The sequence below is a fragment of the Schistosoma haematobium genome, chromosome ZW (genome assembly GCF_000699445.3).
Source record: "Schistosoma haematobium chromosome ZW, whole genome shotgun sequence".
In the NCBI taxonomy this organism is placed as follows: Eukaryota; Metazoa; Platyhelminthes; class Trematoda; order Strigeidida; family Schistosomatidae; genus Schistosoma; species Schistosoma haematobium.
This window is the reverse complement of record NC_067195.1, coordinates 68,766,877-68,785,729: the sequence shown is the minus strand read 5'-3', so window position 1 is coordinate 68,785,729 and position 18,853 is coordinate 68,766,877. Positions and strand designations below refer to the sequence as shown.

The window sequence follows — 18,853 nt, the reverse complement described above, 5'->3', positions numbered from 1 at the left end:
TGGTTGACTATGAACATCACTGCAAGAAGGTTACGTACTAGATATCAGAAGGCGATTGGAGGTTGTAGCGAGATATATTTGTTAGCAATCTCGTGGTATCGAACGAATACCGAGACCGTGCCAAAGGAGTACAAGCGGAATCACTGAGCAAACGTGAGTGCAACATCACAATCAACGGAAAGAAGAATGTCTTTAAAACACTTAAAAAACAGGTACAGTAAAACAATCACTGGTACAACTGGTTATAAAAATAATTATTTCAATTAAGCCAATCGCGTTTTCTTGATAAAAGTAGGTCACTAAAGGTCATTAGCTGGAGGGGTGTTTAGATGGGGCGTTACGTTGATGTACTCAGGCCGAATAAACTATGAGTTTGCAGGTTCAGTGAACAAAGAATGGATATGGAAAGGTATGTACTTTTTGATCTTTAATGAAGGAATAGATAACTTGTATTACTTTCATTCGCTGAAAGTCAAGTCAGAGTTGTGCTATCACAGTGGTTGTGTAAGTTTACTGTCTTCACCGACCTCGTATTTCAGGTTAATACTATCTGCTGGGATGATCGCGGGGAGTATATTTTGTCGGGTTCAGATGACAGATGTATCGCTATTGCTAACGCTTTTTCAAAGGTTTATTATGTTAGCTGTATTAGTTTAAAAATAACGGTTTCTCCTTTCAATCAGGATTCTGAAGGTCAAAACGCCTATAATTTAAAGTTGCCTGCGTACAGTAACATTTTTACAGCGAAGTTTCTCCCTTTTTCTTGCGGAAGCGAAGTAAAGTTCAAGTCAAATTTTTAATTGCCGTAGATAGTTGTTGGCTTTAAATGCGGTTGTGTCACCCATGTTAATCCCAACTCTAGTATAAAGGATAGTCTCAAGAACATTTTCTGTCACACGTTTGCCGTGTATGACGTGAGTTTAAGTCTATGAGTGTTCACTGCATTCTACTTTTGGTTTCCGTTTCCATTTGTTATTAATCCCGATAAGTGTCTTTATGTTTATGTATATTTATATCCCTGTTCGTTAGTCAGTGCTCCTATGAAAACCTCGTTTTCGAAACAAGCTGTTCCACGCCGAGTAGTGGGGGTGCTAACTGTCGCAAGCACTACTGGGAATGGAACGCCTGAAGAAACTATTATTTCTTTTTCGAAAACTACCTACTGTCTCGAATGGTAAAAGAGCATAGTAGTTTCTGTCTAGGTGGAAACGAGAATTCCTTTTAATAATCAGATAATTCGATTCCTGTCGATATGTGTATTTCTCACCACTGAGTGCTTTCGTTATCGAACACCAGCTCAGGTGGTACTTGTTAGTGTTGTTGCTAGACCTTAATTATAAAATATGAGCGAGAAAATATATCAAGTGGTAGATAAAGGGCATGCTATTTTGATAAGATGTCTAGTCAAGTAGATCTTTTAAGCGTCTGTATAAGAGAATTTTATAGTCATTGTCGTAATTGTTTTATCTTAGTGTCCAGTTTCAGTATTTTATATGTTATGAAGATACTTTCTGTCCTGTGTACCTATGATTGCGATTAGCTCACATTACTAAAGCGTTCACTCAAAAAATGGATCAACTACCTCTATTAAGAGTACCAATAAAGCCAATTAGATTATCAACGTGAATGAAAAAACAGTTATCATCAACGAAACTTAAAACAAGATTAGGTAGTTGGATTTTAAACATATGATAAATTGCCCTGTTGTTTAGTTGACTAAAACAATATCTATTTGCTTTACAGATGTTTGATTTTATACCTTTTTACTTACACTATATCATGGTTGTTTAGCAAACGTTTTGGTGTTGTTTTCAGATTCTTACTTTGCAAGAAATGCCTACTTGCTTTATAACACTATCTCATGACCATTCAGCCACTCTTCTGGATACCAGAATCACCTCCGTGCACAAGAGTCCGAGTTGTAGTCGGGGATGCTTCAACAACACAAACTCACCATGGGTTTCAAATTTTTCTGTTGTCAATCAGTTAAAGTTTCATTTTCCAGTAACTGCTGGTGATATCCATCCTTTGAATGGATGTCGTTCAATCGCGCTGGCAACTGCCGACGGTTTTGTACGTCTTTTCGATATTCGAAAGCTCGTTTCCACTTGTGAGTCCACTATTCAATTAGTACCCAATAATAAATCCACAGTCATTACCGTGATCCTTCATCTTCAGTCTGCATATACATGCTCAGTTACTTACTATATAGCGTCTAAATTCAGCGGAGCGTTGATTTATTAGTCAACGGGTTCAACTTTCGGCCACTACGTCCCAAGTTTGAACCTCTCCCGACCTTGCTTCCGTTTGTGCGACCGGGTAGTATCATTTCCCCTCACACTTGAAGTGTGGTTCACACCTATGTACCTGGTAAACCAGTCAATTTGATTGCTGTCTTAACGTTTGGCTAATAAACGTTTATAGCAAATCAAAAGGCAATATACTGACCAGCTTTCTTGCTAGTAATAACCTTGCAGACATTCGATATTATTAGAGAACGTTATTTTTTAATAGTAGTTGCGATTATCAAAGCTTGTTCACATCACTTTCTACTTAACATTCGTTTAACTACGGATCCATATTGTTTCAGTAACTAACGTCTGATTTTATAGTGTCCTCCGCAGCTGTGGGCGACCCACCCCAACCTATGCCATTTCGTGTAGCCAGACCTCTTGGTTTACCCGCGAAGATAAATTCGACCAAAACGTTCAGATTAGATTATGGACCAGGTCATATAACGTCAGTCAAGTTTGAACCTATCTATGACAAGGATCATACTCAGTTTTGGTTACCTACTGGCCGTAAACAGTCACTTTCGTCGAATCTTGGTGGGAAACATTTACTTGTCAGTCATATGTATGCCCCTATTTTCTTGTATGATCTTTGTTCAGAAGAAACGCTTAGCGACTCTGAAGTACAGGTATGTTTTTATGCAACAGTCTTTCAAAATCAATGTGAATTAACATACTTTTACTTGATTTACTTTCCCTCACTCTGTAAAAATACTCTTTACAACTCCTGGATTTATTGGGTTTCCCTCTAACTGTATAATTATCTCAGATCGTTGTAAGTAATAAAATGATAAACTTCACGGATGTATCATGGAAGTGGTTTCTTAATTAAACTTACAGACGATCTACTTCCTGTCGCATTTGGTTCTTATTTATTCAGTAACCTTTTCTACCGTGACGCTCTTTGTTTTGTAGCTTTGCGCGTTTTCAAATAGTCTGTTACTGTAGTCGTGCTCTTCCAAGGCACAACTTGAATTCAAGAGCGTCAGTAGATGCGTTAATGCTACATTGATATCTCCCTTTATAGTAATAAACCTGTCATGAACTATTAGCTGGCATTCATACGCCAATCTTTTAACTAGTTATTTTGTTAGCGTCTAAGATATCATCATAGTAATTATTTTTACCTGGTAACTAAGTTATTTGATCATATTTAAAATCTTGGATTACTTTACGGTGCGATCTCCTCTATCCTTTTGGAAACATATATATTTACCAAGCAACTCTAAATACGAATGTCCGGCTTAAGTAAGTGACTTCGTTGAAAAGAAAATTTTCTTTGTTGAATTCTCTTTATTTTCATCCAACTAAATGACCAATAATTTTTTTGGCTGTTATTTATTAAAGCGACCTGATTGGCTACCGAATACGGATACATGCAGTCCATCATCGGAAACAGAATCTCCTCGCTCATCGGAAGGTAAGATTTCACACGAGATTTATAGATTTGGTTTCAATATTGGTAAAGAAGCCGTTAGTTTTATATATTAACTCTCGTATTACTAGCATTTATCACAAAAATATTTGGTACAGTTTCGTGTTATCCCGTCACTGTTACGATTCTCTTTGTATTCATTTACTTCATTTGTCACATAACTATAATAGTTATAATGCAGTGGTAGCGAGGATCAATAAGTATGATAATTAAAGAGGAATTCAGTACTCACTATTTGAATATTGCAAGTCACTTCAACCGTTTTCCTACACCACATTGTTGTTCATGTATTCGAGTCCAAAATGGATTTCTCAATATGACACTCCGGTAAATAACCCTCTGTTACCGACTCGTATGTAAATGTTCTTGTCCGATCAAGTTGGGAGTAAAGGCCACTTGTGCTGATAGGAAGTATACAAGCTTCATTATACTTTTATATCTGAGGTTTCAGATTTGCATCCTGATAGTAATAGCAGTTACATATTGCTTGTGTATAATCAATTTGAACTCACGGTTATACAATGGAAAGGTCATGTAGGTTAGCTTGTATTAAACCCATTCAACTACTGTATTATTTGTTTGCCCACTGTAATTTAGATACTTAATACACTATGTAAATTGCTGTGTGAATCTGATTGAGCGCGTGTCTGCACATCATTCTTTAATCTATTCTCCCTATGGTTGTAACACACAAACAATCAATAATTTATCCACAACCAATTAATACATAAATATATATGGATTTTTAACACATACTCTATCGGTTTCCTTATGTGCTTGCTTCCTGCACACTTGCGGATTTTACCAGTCTTTAACAATAAACTGTCCCTATAACTCGTATTCAGGTATTGAATAATCTCGAGTAAATCCATAATCCTACTAGGAGATTTAGCGTGCGTTAAATACTCAGTTAACGAGATACTATTCATTGGAGTCAGGTGTAGGGGAAATTAGCCTCTACAAGCTCACTTACCAAAGATTGAGGATATTGAAGGCAATTAAAATTACCCTACTGTTTACATAAACAAGAACAAATTATTAGCGCTTTAAATCTCCAAGTGTCCCTACTTATCTATGTTCTATACATGGAGACATTAAGAGTTTATTCTAAAACTTATTTTTGGTCATGGTTATTCAATAAGTATATTCGTTTGATGCCTGTCTGTATTTTATTCATCTTTATATTACAGTCTTCATAAATTATGAATTTTCACATAACTTTTGATCTGAAAGCCCACTAATCGTCGATGAAATTTTGTTTTTATTTTTGTTTCAGATAGCCTTATTTCAGATCCGAATATACGTTTAACTGTTGCTCTCTATCGGTAAGTTTCTTGTTACGTTTTTAGGCGAAATACAAGTTTAATTTCCTACTACTTCTATGAACTCTATTTCTATAAATTATGACGAAATCATTATACTATTTAATGTATTGTTTTTTTTTCTATGAACACTATCATTGCTTACAACGTACAAAAGTGTGTTAGGGACGTTGTCGTATGTAACGTAGGATATTTCAGATTACCTTGAGGAGAAATTATTATGTGTACCTCAACACTTGTCCTCAAAAATTCCAATAACTCAGGATATAAATATGTGTGTGATTTCTGTAATAAACCCTCTATGTTCAGATCAATCAATTACTCTCACACTCTTGACTCCTTGTGTGTGCAGTGAGTAGAATACGTGGTTCGAAGAAACTCACTACCGCAAACCCAGGGTAGTAAGCAAGTAGTCTACAGCAGGACCGAAAATAACAAACACTGACTTTAAATTTTATATAATCTGATCCATCGACAAATTTATATAAAGTGTGAAGGATAAGGTTCTCGAAATGATAGGGTTTCATCATATTCCAAGGCTTTTCATCAGCTGCTAACGGCTCAAACTTACATTTGTAATATTATTATTAAACGTTTTTCATACATAGCATAGTCATTGAAGCTGGGCTCGAAACGGCATAAGAAACAAGAGGATACATATTGAACGTAATACGTAAGATCGATTAGTATTTATGTGTTGAAGATGAACTATAAAGTCTAGTATAATGCTGACGTGTCATTGCTCATCACTATCCAGTAAAACATCCGTGATTGGATCAACTGATTTTCCTTCCATAACCCTTATAAAAATCCACCACAATTAAGTAGTGCGTCAGTAACACAGAAGTCAGTTAGTAAAGTTATGGTGGGTAAACTGCACAAAAGGTTAATTTTATTACGAAAAAAAGTATTTTCATAGTTTTATGGATGCTTAAAGTTACCACACAGATCTCTGCTTTGCGATAGATAATTAATATGATGTTATATCTTTCAGATGGCTCACCCAACATCGATCCAGAACAGATGAAAACGCTGTGGATGAAGCATCGACTGAACCTCAAGCAGTGTCTTCAAGTCCTGCCGAATCAACGTCTGGTCAAACTTCTTATACAGGTATAATACATAAATTTATTATTTATTGTTGTTTCAGATGTTTTTTTTTATTAGGGTTCGAAATGACAGATATGTTTCTCACTGTTTTTGGAATTAGTGTATTTAAATACCAACAATTTGTGAGTGATGTGATTGCGTAGGTACTTTTATCATGGTGTTATGTCTTCACTGGCCTTTTTGCATTTTAAATTTGAGTTGCAAAGTAGATTATTGGCATTTGTGTTGTTACAGTAGATTATTACTTTTTATGTTATGTCCATATTCATCTTCGTCAATTGTTGTTCTTTACTTTAGGCTCTCAGCGTGAACAAAAACTCCCCATCGATTACTTAACAGATGCATATATTTCTGACATCATAAATTCTTCTCCAAGATGTCGCGAAATAATGAAATATCGTGGTCGTGAATGCTGTAGTACTGTGGTATGCTGTTTTCTAAGTACATTTATTAATTCTGTTAATACTATTCACGTTTAGTTGTATGCTAATCCACTCCCTCAAATCAAATCTCATCCGTTATATTTGAATTATCCTTAACACTGAACGATATTGTACTATAAGAATATTTGTGTAGGATGATATTCAAGTTGTTTGAAAATTCTCATTTATCCCAAATCTTTAATAGATAGATGTTGCAAGTTATAGTTTGAGAGATCATAAAAATATCAGCCAATTGCTTAAGTGCTTTAATTCGTATGAATAAAGCGTATAAGTTCATATAGAGTTGAATTTTATACATTGCTGTAGTAAGATGTAGCTTTTGTTTATTTCTTACCACATTACTGTATTTCTAGATCTGATTACATTTTTCTAATCTCTTCAGATTGGGTTCCTGTCAAACTGTTTTATAAATTCCTAGCGGGATATAAATTACAGTGTGTTGGAGCACTCTAATTTGCCTATTTTTAGCTAGCCAACGTTAGCGGACAAGTGCAGAAGCTAGTGGGACTATAAATTATCGACGAATCAATAGGATTTAAGATAACAAGTCTTGAATTTCGGCTCAAAATTTATTCATGTGGTTAAATAGTATTTTGGTACTGTAACTGATATCAGTTCGTAATTAAAACTGTGACTATAATTCTAAAACAATAACTTGTAACTTCTGATCATAGGCCTTACACTCTCGAATATACCAAGCAGTTGAATTTTCTCAAGGTCACTTTGGCCTCACTCAAAGTTTGTCCATATATAGTCCCGCCGAGAAGACAAGAGTCTTTTGGTTCAAAAATAATTAATAGGTCAACTTTTTTCTTATTGTGTGAACTTAGCTATCTGCTTTTGAAAAAACATGACAAAGAACAGGCGAATGTGTAGTTATTGCGAGATGTTGCAAGGCAGTACATATACATAGCTTTCAATCGTCCATTTGCGTCTTCCGATATGTTCTGTCAATGCCGTACTTCCGCTGTATTAAAACTGTTCACTCTGTTCAACAACTTTGAGGCTACGTTCGGCAACATACTACTTACAAGCAATGTTGTGAGTAGCATCCACTGTGTTTTGTTTTAGAATTTTAGTCTAATTGCATGTATCATGATTTACTTAATTTTTCTACTGATTGAGCCAAGGGTTAGACATTTTACCTTCGTACATTATGTATTAGATAATTAAATTAAATTACCATATTTTATTGATTTACAGGTCAAAGTGTCAACATTTTGGGGGCGGAATTTTATTCTGTCCGGATCTGAATGTGGTCATTTAATTGCATGGGATCGTAATACAGGAAAGCCTGCACTTGCAATTAAAGCAGATACATCTGTAGTAAATCGAATTATTCCTCACCCTCTTTTTCCAAGTTAGTTAACATTACCACTAGTAGATTATGTTAGCGTGTAGTCTTGTGTCTTTTAATCTACTTCAAATGCGTACTTTAACAGCCTTTCCCAACAATAAATGTTTGTTTACTTTGATGTTATGACATAGGTTAAGAAAATTTTCTCTTTTACTTTCTATTTTTTTCGTGTAATATTTGTCACTCATACAGATTGAACTGACTCGACCGTTGTTGCTACCATGACGTGGTGGTCGGGCTTGCCTATCGTAATAAAGCAACCGAGCTATACTGGCTGAAACAACCGTCCCTCAAGGTCCTACCATGCCAGACAGGTCGGCTGAAGAGAGGTAAGACTAAAAGCAACAATTCTAAGGTCCGAAGGCGAAATCGTTCTGCTGACTGTACAGAGGTGTGACGACAGTAAGGTGTTTCTTTCAGACAACCAGCATGACAGCGATGCTGCCTTCCCACAAGGAGGGGTGGGGTTAGAAAAGGTCGACGCTAAAAATGCACACCTCGCCTTATCCCATGGATATCCGTCTCCGGCGGTAAGGTCTCAACAAGTACGGAGCTAACACAAAAATTACTCATAAAAAGGTTCTGTGACCGACCTCAAGCAGTTGTCCTTTGGGCACTGCGGTCACGCTCCCAGGTCACTATGACCACCTCTAATGCAATTTCATTTCAGGTACCTCCAGAAGAACCCTTCCACGGTTTGGGCAATCGGGAAGTGATAACCGCCCTCATACTTCTAACAGCACTCAAGACCACTGTATTCATAATCAACCTCCCTCTTCAATTCCTATTTATTCCTCCAACATCGACTTTCAACTCCAAACTTCCTCTTTCGGCTTCCCCCTCAAGTGTCACCATAGCCAACGATTCTAGTGCGCAAAACACTGTCCCAGGTCTACTGAAACCTGGATCTCAGTAGACAGTCGTTAGTGCGCTGTCCGACTGAACGGAACAGTAAGGATCCGAAAAGATAGGGACACTCGTCGTTGCCTCTTCGTCGTCTCTGCCTATTCTCCCACTGACTGCAGCTCAGATGATGTAAAAGATGAGTTTTACAGAAAGCTCTCCGACCTCCTCCTAAAAGTTAGGCGCGCGGATATAGTAATAGTGGCCGGTGACTTTAATGCTCAAGTAGGTAAACTAAGCGATAGGGAAATACACCTGGGTGGATCTTATAGTGTTGTGGCTCAAAGAACAGATAATGGCGACCGTCTATTGCAGCTATGCTCAGATAACCGCCTCTTTCTTGCAAATACTAACTTTAGGCATAAGGACAAACATCTTTTAACATGGAGACCCCCTAATTCGTCCCAACGTTGGACCCAAATAGATCACATCGCTATCAGCCACCGCTGGAGGGGCTCTATAGAAGACTGTTGCTCATTCTGGAACACATGCTTAGATTCAGATCATGCTGTAGTGCGAGCGCGTATTTGCTTGCGTCTTACTGGACGAAGGAAAGACGCTGCAAGGAAACCTTTTAGGGCCCTACTTAATGATAGTCAAGGTAAGAGTATATTTCAGGAACAACTAGGAAAACAGTTAGGCAGCCATGTATGTGATGCCCACCCCGAGACACAGTGGAATGATATCCGAAAAGCCGTGGAAACAGCAATGATATCTGCTAGTACGGTAACCCGTAAAGTTAGGGAGCAACACTGGATCTCAACAGCATCTATCGCACTGATAGATGCTCGGAAACTCATTCCACCTGACTCTGAACATAATGAAGAGCGGAGTCACCTTAAGCACAAGCTGAAAAGAAGCCTACGCAATGATCGCGAACAGTGGTGGGTAGCGAAAGCAAGAGAGATGGAAAAGGCAGCGGCAATAGGCAATAGTAAACAATTGTTCAGACTTGTTAAGGAAACCGGTATTAGGAAACCGACTGTTAGCGAAACGCTCTCAGAGGAAGATGGACATATTATAAATTTTCAATCCAGGAGATTGGATCGATGTGCAGAACACTTTAAGGATCAGTTCAACTGGCCTTCAGCCACAATTCTGTTTCCCACGATCTCCAGTCAACCTGAATGGCAAATTAGTGTAGGTCCTCCGACTCTTTACGAAGTTGAAAAAGCCATAGGAAATCTGAAGCGAGGGAGAGCAGCAGGCCCTCACAGGTTACTTCTGAGATTTTTAAGGATGGTGGTCCAGTATTAGCAGTGAGATTAACTGAGGTCTTAGGTAGAGTTTGGGAACTGGACGTAATCCCATCTGACTGGTCTCAATCACTGATTGTGCCAGTTTTTAAGAAAGGACAAAAGTCCTCTTGTGACAATCACAGGGGAATCAGTTTGACAAATATAGTGTCTAAAACATTAGCTTCAATGATACTTCGACGTCTAGCCAAAGCTCGTGAAGAGCAGACTAGAGAAAATCAGGCTGGTTTTCGACCTGGACGTGGTTGTATAGACCAGATATTCACACTACGTCAGGTTCTAGAACACAGACACACATTCAGACGCCCCACAATGGTAGTATTTCTCGACCTTGAGGCGGCATTCGACTCTGTTGATCGTAAGGTTCTATGGCAGTGTTTGTCAATGGAAGGAGTACCAAAGAAGTAAATTAACCTTATAAAGGCTCTCTACTCGAACACAACTGGTCGAGTGAGAGCTTATGCCGAACTGTCATCAGAATCGATTACCTCAAGTGGTGTTCGTCAGAGCTGTCCACTCTCTCCATTCTCGTTCAACTTTGTCATTGACGTACTTTTAGAGATAACACTTTCCTCGTCTAGATTTTCAGGGGTTGAACTTCTACCAGGAGGTTCACTCGTTGACTTAAAATATGCTGATGACATAGTTTTATTTGGTGAAGACACTGACAATATGCAGAGTCTTCTGACCACTCTAAGTAACAATGCAAGCATGTTCGGCATGCGATTCTTCCCCTCGAAATGCAAAATGTTGCTTCAGGATTGGGTTGCATTGACACCCGAACTAATGATAGGGAGTGAAGTAGTTGAGTGTGTCGACCGCTTCACTTATCTTGGAAGTCTCATCAGCCCTTGTGGTCTGGTGTGTGACGAAATCTCAGCACGGATACAGAAGGCTGGACTAGCTTTTACCAACTTGCGTCATTTATGGCATAGGCGAGATATCCGTCTATCAACCAAAGGATGTGTTTATTGCGCAGCAGTTCGTTCCGTCCTACTTTGTGGCAGTGAAACATGGCCGGTAAGAGTAGAGTACATTCGAAGGTTACTAGTATTTGATCATATGTGTCTTCGAAATATTGCTCGTATATCCTGGGACCATCGAGTAAGTAATGCAGTTGTTAGGAAACGGGTACTAGGTAAGGATGGCAAATCAATTGGTGAAGTAGTGAATCTTCATCAGTTGAGATGGCTGGGACACGTGTTACGTATGCCCAACGACCGACTTCCTCGACGTGCTATGTTCAGTGGTATAGGAGTAGGTTGGAAGAAAGCTAGAGGCGGCCAAACCAAAACATGGCACAAGTCCATGAAGTCACTGACAAGTGGACTGAGTCATGTTGGTAGGTGTAGACTACCTCGTTGCGGACTGCGAGATGATAGCAACCGATGGTTAGAGACCCTGAATGACATGGCTCAAAATCGTTTGCAATGGCGCAGGTGCATACACTCTTTGTGTTCTCCCAAATTTTGATCTCCTTATTCCTCCTTGTCTCTTTTTCTCTCTTCCGAAATTTATTTCACTGTATTGTACTCTTTAAGTAACATCTCCAAACACTAATCTTCCCGATTACTGCTTATACTCTTATTACCTCTACCACTACGGGATTTGAATCGACCACTGCATCTCTGTGCTAATGTGGTGTGGCAACTCGAACTGATGTACGTACGTACGATGTTCTACGTTGTTACTGACTGACTGACTGTAGGTGACATGGCTGAGGATCGATCACAATGGCGTCGGTGTATACACTCTCTGTCTTCCCTTAAACCAAGAGATTAAAATCGCTTCATATCTTTCTTTCTACGCACTAAATCTTTCTTCTTGTACTATGCCCTTATATAATAATAATAATAATAATAATAATAACTGTATATTCTGAAAATAATAATTACAGAATTAACGCCAGTTTACAGGCATGATCAATTTGATATAAATAATAACGTTAGACGTGCAGAACAAACATGTAATATATATATATAATATATATATATATATATATATATATATATATATATATATATATATATATATATATACCACTGAATTAATTACTTCTATGAATTCGGTGTTCATTTTTTTGTACTAATGCGGTATAGCAACTTGGACCGATGCATATTTGTGCCTGGTCCTACGTTGCAGCTGACTGAAATTGAACTGAAGACAGAATACCTACTTGTATTTGTTTATTTTGTTGCTCTTACAGTAATATTTTAATCTACCAATCGTTTAACTGATTTAGTGATTGCTGTCAGCGGAATTGATCGGTCCATAAAAATAATTGAACCTGATCCAAATATATACGAACAAAGTGATGTTGACGACGGTGATGACCATGGTGAATCAGCGTTTATGAAAGTAGTAAAACAACATGAAGAAGAAGCAAGTCAGGTCTGTTGACATTCTTGTCTAACTTTATCAGTATGTTCTGCACAGATAGACAAACACAAAACGAAATTACTGTATGATGTTAATTATTTATTGTTATATGTTAGGTTGTGCTTTCTAATCACTCGTAACGAAAGTTGAAAATTTAACCGAATTTTAATTACTCAATATTATTAGTTACTAAAATATCCGGGTTCGAAAGGAGGCTGTATAGTTATTTTGTATGGCAGTGCAAAAAAGGAGCGAAAAGTGTGAGATGATTTCCCGACTCAGCAACCAAGAGAAGAGAAATAAACATAAAAAACTAAATGATTAGTTTGGAAAATTAGAGTCGTTCTTTCTTTTATAACACAATGACAGACTTACAAACAAAGTCTGTAACCTGGTTTGATAGAAAATCTACAAATTAACGTTGCATACACTCATAGAAAACTTTAAGTCTCTTACTGACTGTCAAAATAAGAGTAGATTTTCATTTTAGCTGACGAACATTTAACTCACTAAATCATTTGTTCATTCGTTTACTAATTAATGTTATACAGTTATGTCAAGCAAATGAAATAAGAACAAAAAAAATGTTAAGTTCTGGTAATAATCACTTGGATAGTATCGCACGTCTACGAGCTGGTCGTGGTGAGTGCAATTTTTATTTACTTTACATCTATCAAAACTAAAGGCATTTATTATTTCATTATACACCATATTTTACTTTTATAATTGGTATCACGAACTGACTTTAGACAACCATCGTAAACCAGGAGCACAGGACAACTGTTCCTATTATGGGGCTTCGTTGTAGTGTATATCTACGATTCCACCAAGAATCAAACGCAGGACGTTCATATCTCGCGTCATCTCAACCTTTAAACTATTCAACTAACATTTTGTGGTTTGCACGTCTTACGTCAATCAATTCACGATATTCTACAACCATCTTTCTATGCTATCTGTAGTTAACTGCTTTACACGCAACGTAGTTGAACTCCACTGATCAAGTCTTTTCACTGGGTGTCCGAGAAATTATTTACAAGGGAGCAGATAATTATGATTAATATAAGGGTCGGAAAAACTGTCCAGTACTTCATGTTTCTCAGTGTATTGTAACTAAGATCACTTCATCATGTATATTATAGAATTCAGCAATCTGTACAAACCTCCTCTGCTAAAGCGTTCGTAGACTTCTCTTGATTCAAATGTGAATATCGTGATATATCCCTCATCCTAAATTTGAAGTAAATGTCGAACCAGTATAGTATAACAACTATTCGAAGAGCTGTCTCATTGAAACAGCTTCAAATATAACCCTGTTATCAACCAACTTCATAATGGCCTTCTTCACTATATCTCTGCTTCAATCAACACTGTATAATCAGTCAAATAATTACTATTTGTCCTACTTTGTCCCGGAGTATTGTAGTTCCTAATCTCGTAACCTCATTTTTGCACACCTAATTTCAGTGTTGCTCGTTTAATTGCTTCACTGTATATAGAAAATAAATTTGAATAATGTACCTACAATTTTGTCGAGATTTCTGTCTTCAGTCATCTTCTTGCAGTTAAACAACAAAATGATTATCACTAAATCAGAACTAATTTAGTCGTAGAATTAAATTTATTAATATAATCAACAACATTATTTTTCACTGACCGTGATTAGGATTTTTCAACATCAGAAAATCTAATAATATTTTCGCCAGTCGAGTTTGTATTTTCCAGTCTATAAATATTTGAATGCATTTTCTGTATAATACAGTGAATTCACAGTGAGAGATGAAACTATTCAATCAGAATGATTACAGTGGACTATATAAAGAGTGATCATCTTATTAGCAATAAGTGTTTATCACACTCTCATTTAATTTAAAAATATGATATATTAATACAATAACTAAAGCTTTGTAAAATTAATAATTTATCAAAATATCCTGAGTATTAATAAATTTGTTGTACAGTGTTATCCAATATAAAACCTACTACTAGAAGTGGATATGTAACAGCCTTATAAGTTGTACTTTCGCTCTGTATATATATATATATATATATATATATATATATATATATATATATATATGGCTCTAATAAGATGTACTATCATCCCAATATTCCTCACTACTTTACGATGATACTTTATGCTTCGTGGGTTTCAGCGTACTTGAATAACCTTTATGTTATCATTGTTTGTTTCCAAGAAGTCAAGTGTCACTTTTATTAAACCCTTATAACCTTGGGAGATGTAAACTAATATGTATTTCTGTTAATTAATATCACATTAATGACATTATGTTCTTACATTTGTACAGTTGCACGAATGATTTTACTACGGCTCGTTGAAGGAACAAACTCCACAGATTCAAGAGATACGGATACAAATACCTGAAGCTCGTCTGGCTGTGACTTTTCATGATTCTTGATCTCTGTGCTTTCAACTGACTTTTATTATTTGTCATTTATTCGGATTCAAATTCATGTTTTTGCGAATCGTCTGTGACATGCTTTTATCCCTTCTTTAAATTTCCCTTACCACAAAATTTGTTATTTAGTATTTCGTCAAATAGTCATTTATCCCTATAAGAACGACCGTATAGTACAATGAAATTATCTCTGTTTTCAATTCCCAAGTCATAAGTACGAAACTAGCTAGCTACCTAGTTATGAGATATCTGCTGTAACTTGTGTGTGTGGGGGTTTCGAGGTAATGATGTGAACGGATGTCCACTAGTAACACACTAGGCAGTACGACCGTCTTGCATCACTACAGACATCTTTATTCATCCTGCATGATTCTCATTGCTTTATAAGCGGATTAGAATGATGGGTTCATAGAGCCCAATAGCTTCGTCAAGAACATGTTGGCTTCTTTAATTGTCCTTGGTGTATTTCTAAGATGCTCACTTAGAAGAACTTATTCTTCTAAACCATCGCACAAGGAGCCGTTTGGGTATCTGCTCTCCAAACATAAAAAGCAGATTTTTTGAAAGCTTTCGAGGTATAAGGGATGTAGCCGCCACTTCTGTTGAATTGTCGTATGCAGAAACCCTGAGACACGTTTAAAGAAGGACGAAGTGAAGCTAGTCAGTCGTTAAAGTTATCTGGCCTTCGAGTTGTTGCTTTTCTTGTCCTAAGAAAACTAGACAATTGTGATATTTCCTGGATCACTGTATTGTTGCAAGCTAGGTTTTAGTCACGTGTTTTTGATTCAACAGGACTGTCGATCATACAGTGGATCTACAGTTTTTCTAAGAACAGTCCAGAAACATTATGTAGTGAAGAAAGCCACTATTCCATTTGTGTGGATGGCGTTATTATCAGTATGAAGTTCTGGAAACCAGTCACAATATCTACTAAAGAGGCTGTCAGACATGTCCGGTCGATACAAATGACTAAGATTGTCTATGATGCCTCGTTAAAAAGCCTTAGCAGCGTTCGCATACTTTACAGAAATAGACTTGGTGAAACACAAACAAATATGTCTCTCTGTCGACATAAATACACGCAAGCTGGCAACTGATGTTAGCAAGGATTGGAAATATATAAGGGAGATTGCATATAAGGGCATAGTACAAGAAGAAAGATTTAGTGCGTAGGAAGAAAGATATGAAGCGATTTTAATCTCTTGGTTTAAAGGAAGACTGAGAGTGTATACACCGACGCGATTGTGATCGATCCTCAGCCATATCACCTACAGTTACCAACCATTCGACCACGACCAAGTACTCTGTATCTACCAACATGGCTCAGACCAGAGGTGAGTGACTTCAAGCACTGATGCCACGTTTTGGTTTGGCCGCCCCTAACTTCCAGCCATCTCCAACACCGTTCAGCATTGCACGTCGTGGTAATCGGTGTTCAGGCATACGTCACACGTGGCCCAACCATCTCAGTCGATGAAGACACACAACCTGATCAACTGATTTACTACCACTCCCTAATACCCTGCGTCTAACCTCACTATTAGTTACCCAGTGATCCCAGCAGACACCAGCAATATTTCTAAGGCATCTGTGGTCAAATACTAGTAGCTTGCGATTAACCTCAACTCTTAATGGCTACGTTTCGCAGCCGTAACAGATCGAACTACCGCGCAGTATACTCGTCCCTCAATTGATAGACGGATATCTCGCCTTCGCCATAGGTGACGTAAGTTGGCAAAAGCCAAACGGGCTTTTCAAACCCGTGCTGAGATTTCGTCAGACACCAACCCATTAGGGCTGATCAAACTTCCAAGATAAGTGAAGTCGTCAACACGTTCGACTGCTTCACTCCCTTTCCTTAGTTCAGGTGTTGATGCAGACCAGTCCTGAAGCAACAACTTGCGTTTAGAAGGAGAGAAAAGTACATTCCAAACATTCTGGTATCGTTGCTCAGTGCTATCAAAAGACTCTGCATTTTATCAGCATCTTCACTAAACAGGACTATATCATCTGAGTATTCTAAGTCGATAAGTGGACCTCCTGGTAAGAGATCAATACCCGAGAATTCAGTCGATGAGAGCGTTATTTCCATCAGTAGATCTATGATGAAGTTAAATAAAAGTGGACAGCTTTGACGGACACCACTTGAGGTTGAAAAAGCAGATGACAGTTCGCCATAAGCTCTGACTCGACTAGTAATGTTCGAGTAAAGAGCCTTCACAAGTTTTATGTACTTCTGAGGTACGCCTTTCAATGACAGACACTGCCACAGAATCTCGCGGTCTACCGATTCAAATGCTGCTTTTAGGTCAAGAAAGACCACCATTGTCGGACGCCGATAAGTATGCCTGTGTTCTAGAACCTGACGAGTGGTGAATGTGTGGTCGATACAGCCACGACCAGGTCTGAAGCCAGCTTGATTCTCTCGTGTTTGCAGTTCACGAGTTTTAGTTAGGCGACCGATATTTATCGAGGCTAATATTTTAGATGCTATATAAGTTAAACTTGTAGTGACTCACATTTATCACGAGAACGCGACTGGTTTAATAAAAACAATTATTATTATAACCAACTGTACCAGTGTTTGTTTTAATGTGCTTTTGTTTGACTGTGCTAATGACAGCTATATTGTGCTTCCATTCTTATTCTCACACTTTGATTGTAACTTCGCGCGAATTCGGTTACGTTCTGTAACCAAGCTTGTATCCTGGCACGATCTCGGTATCCTTTCGATACCACGAGATCGCCAGCAAATATATATCTCGATATGGTCCATTAATTGCCTTCTGGTATTTGGCTTCTCGGGTATGTTATGGATCTATTTGGTTACGTCCAACCTTCGCCTTCTGATTTATTTGGCACGTGTTTCTTTGTAGCGGTGTTCATAGTTAACCTCAACTCGACGCCACGCTACAAACTATTCCTCTATGGTTGTCACAGGATGATTTTGTTCTTCTCTTGTCTATTGGGACGATAAGTGATAGTGACCAGTCAGATGGGATAACGTCCAACTCCCAGATTTTAACTAAAATATTAGTCAACCTAATCGCTAAAATTGGACCACCATCCTTAAAGACTTCTGGAGCCAATCCATCCGGACCAGCCGCCCTTCCTCTTTTCAGGTTAACTATAGCCTTTTGAACTTCTGCTAGAGTTGGGGGACCTACTTCAATGTACCACTCACATTGTCTGGGGATGGAGGGTAGTTGTAGAGTAGCTGAAGGCCAGCTGAACTGTTCTCTAAAATGTTCCGCCCATCGTTCTAAACGTCTGGACTGGGAGCAGATGAGAGTGTCGTCTTTTACCGAGATAGTCTCACTTACACTTGACTTATTAATTCCAGTTTATTTTATTAACCTGTAGAGCTGTCTTGTGTTCCCTATAGCCGCCGCCTTTTTCATCTCTTTTGCTTTCGTTGCCCACCACTGCTCACGGTCATTCCTTAGAATTCGGTTAACCTAGATCTGATTTGTTGTCGCTCTTCATCGTGTTCAGAGCCTGGTGAGATGAGCTTGCCAGAATCCATCAGTGCAACAGACCGTGAAAAAATCCATTGGTTCTTTGTAACCCTGTTGTTTAAATCACTAATAGATGTCACTGCTGGTTCCACATCTGATTGTATATCATTCCAAGCAGCATCTGGGTCAGCCTCGTTCTCAGAACTATCTAACTGTGACTTCAGTTGTTCCTGGAACTTACTTTTTTTCTCTTTTATCTGTCCATGAAACATGTACAGCGTTTGAGTATTTGTAGGTAGATAGCATAAGATTAGACGTTGAATGTTTGGTAATGGTCAACAGGGAAACCTACTATGATTTCACGGCTCGATCATGTAACGGTATTTATAATTCCCGCCTTATATTTATAACATTTATATTACTCTATTTGTAAGCTTTTGTGCGCCTTTGAAATCCCTTGAAGAACAATATTCCAGGCA

General features: G+C 37.9%; 1 protein-coding gene across 1 annotated transcript; it reads left to right on the top strand.

The window, feature by feature from the left end:
• Window positions 1–305: 305 nt before the first annotated feature.
• Window positions 306–15,100, top strand: DCAF6 (DDB1- and CUL4-associated factor 6). The gene is made up of 13 exons (XM_051212141.1): window positions 306–409; window positions 443–776; window positions 810–914; window positions 1,816–2,110; window positions 2,613–2,920; window positions 3,639–3,711; window positions 5,003–5,051; window positions 6,043–6,161; window positions 6,456–6,583; window positions 7,805–7,961; window positions 12,360–12,508; window positions 13,048–13,138; window positions 14,806–15,100. Exons 4-13 carry the CDS (start codon window positions 1,834–1,836, stop codon window positions 14,880–14,882), a joined length of 1,428 nt encoding a protein of 475 aa, XP_051072288.1. The 5' UTR covers window positions 306–409; window positions 443–776; window positions 810–914; window positions 1,816–1,833; the 3' UTR covers window positions 14,883–15,100.
• Window positions 15,101–18,853: the final 3,753 nt, after the last annotated feature.

Excerpts from the sequence above, each read along its gene's own strand:
- DCAF6 (XM_051212141.1), top strand. The coding sequence starts at position 1,834 with ATGCCTACTTGCTTTATAACACTATCTCATGACCATTCAGCCACTCTT. Across the intron at positions 5,052-6,042 it reads TTAACTGTTGCTCTCTATCG|ATGGCTCACCCAACATCGAT; the intron begins GTAAGTTTCTTG and ends TATATCTTTCAG. Across the intron at positions 6,584-7,804 it reads GTGAATGCTGTAGTACTGTG|GTCAAAGTGTCAACATTTTG; the intron begins GTATGCTGTTTT and ends ATTGATTTACAG.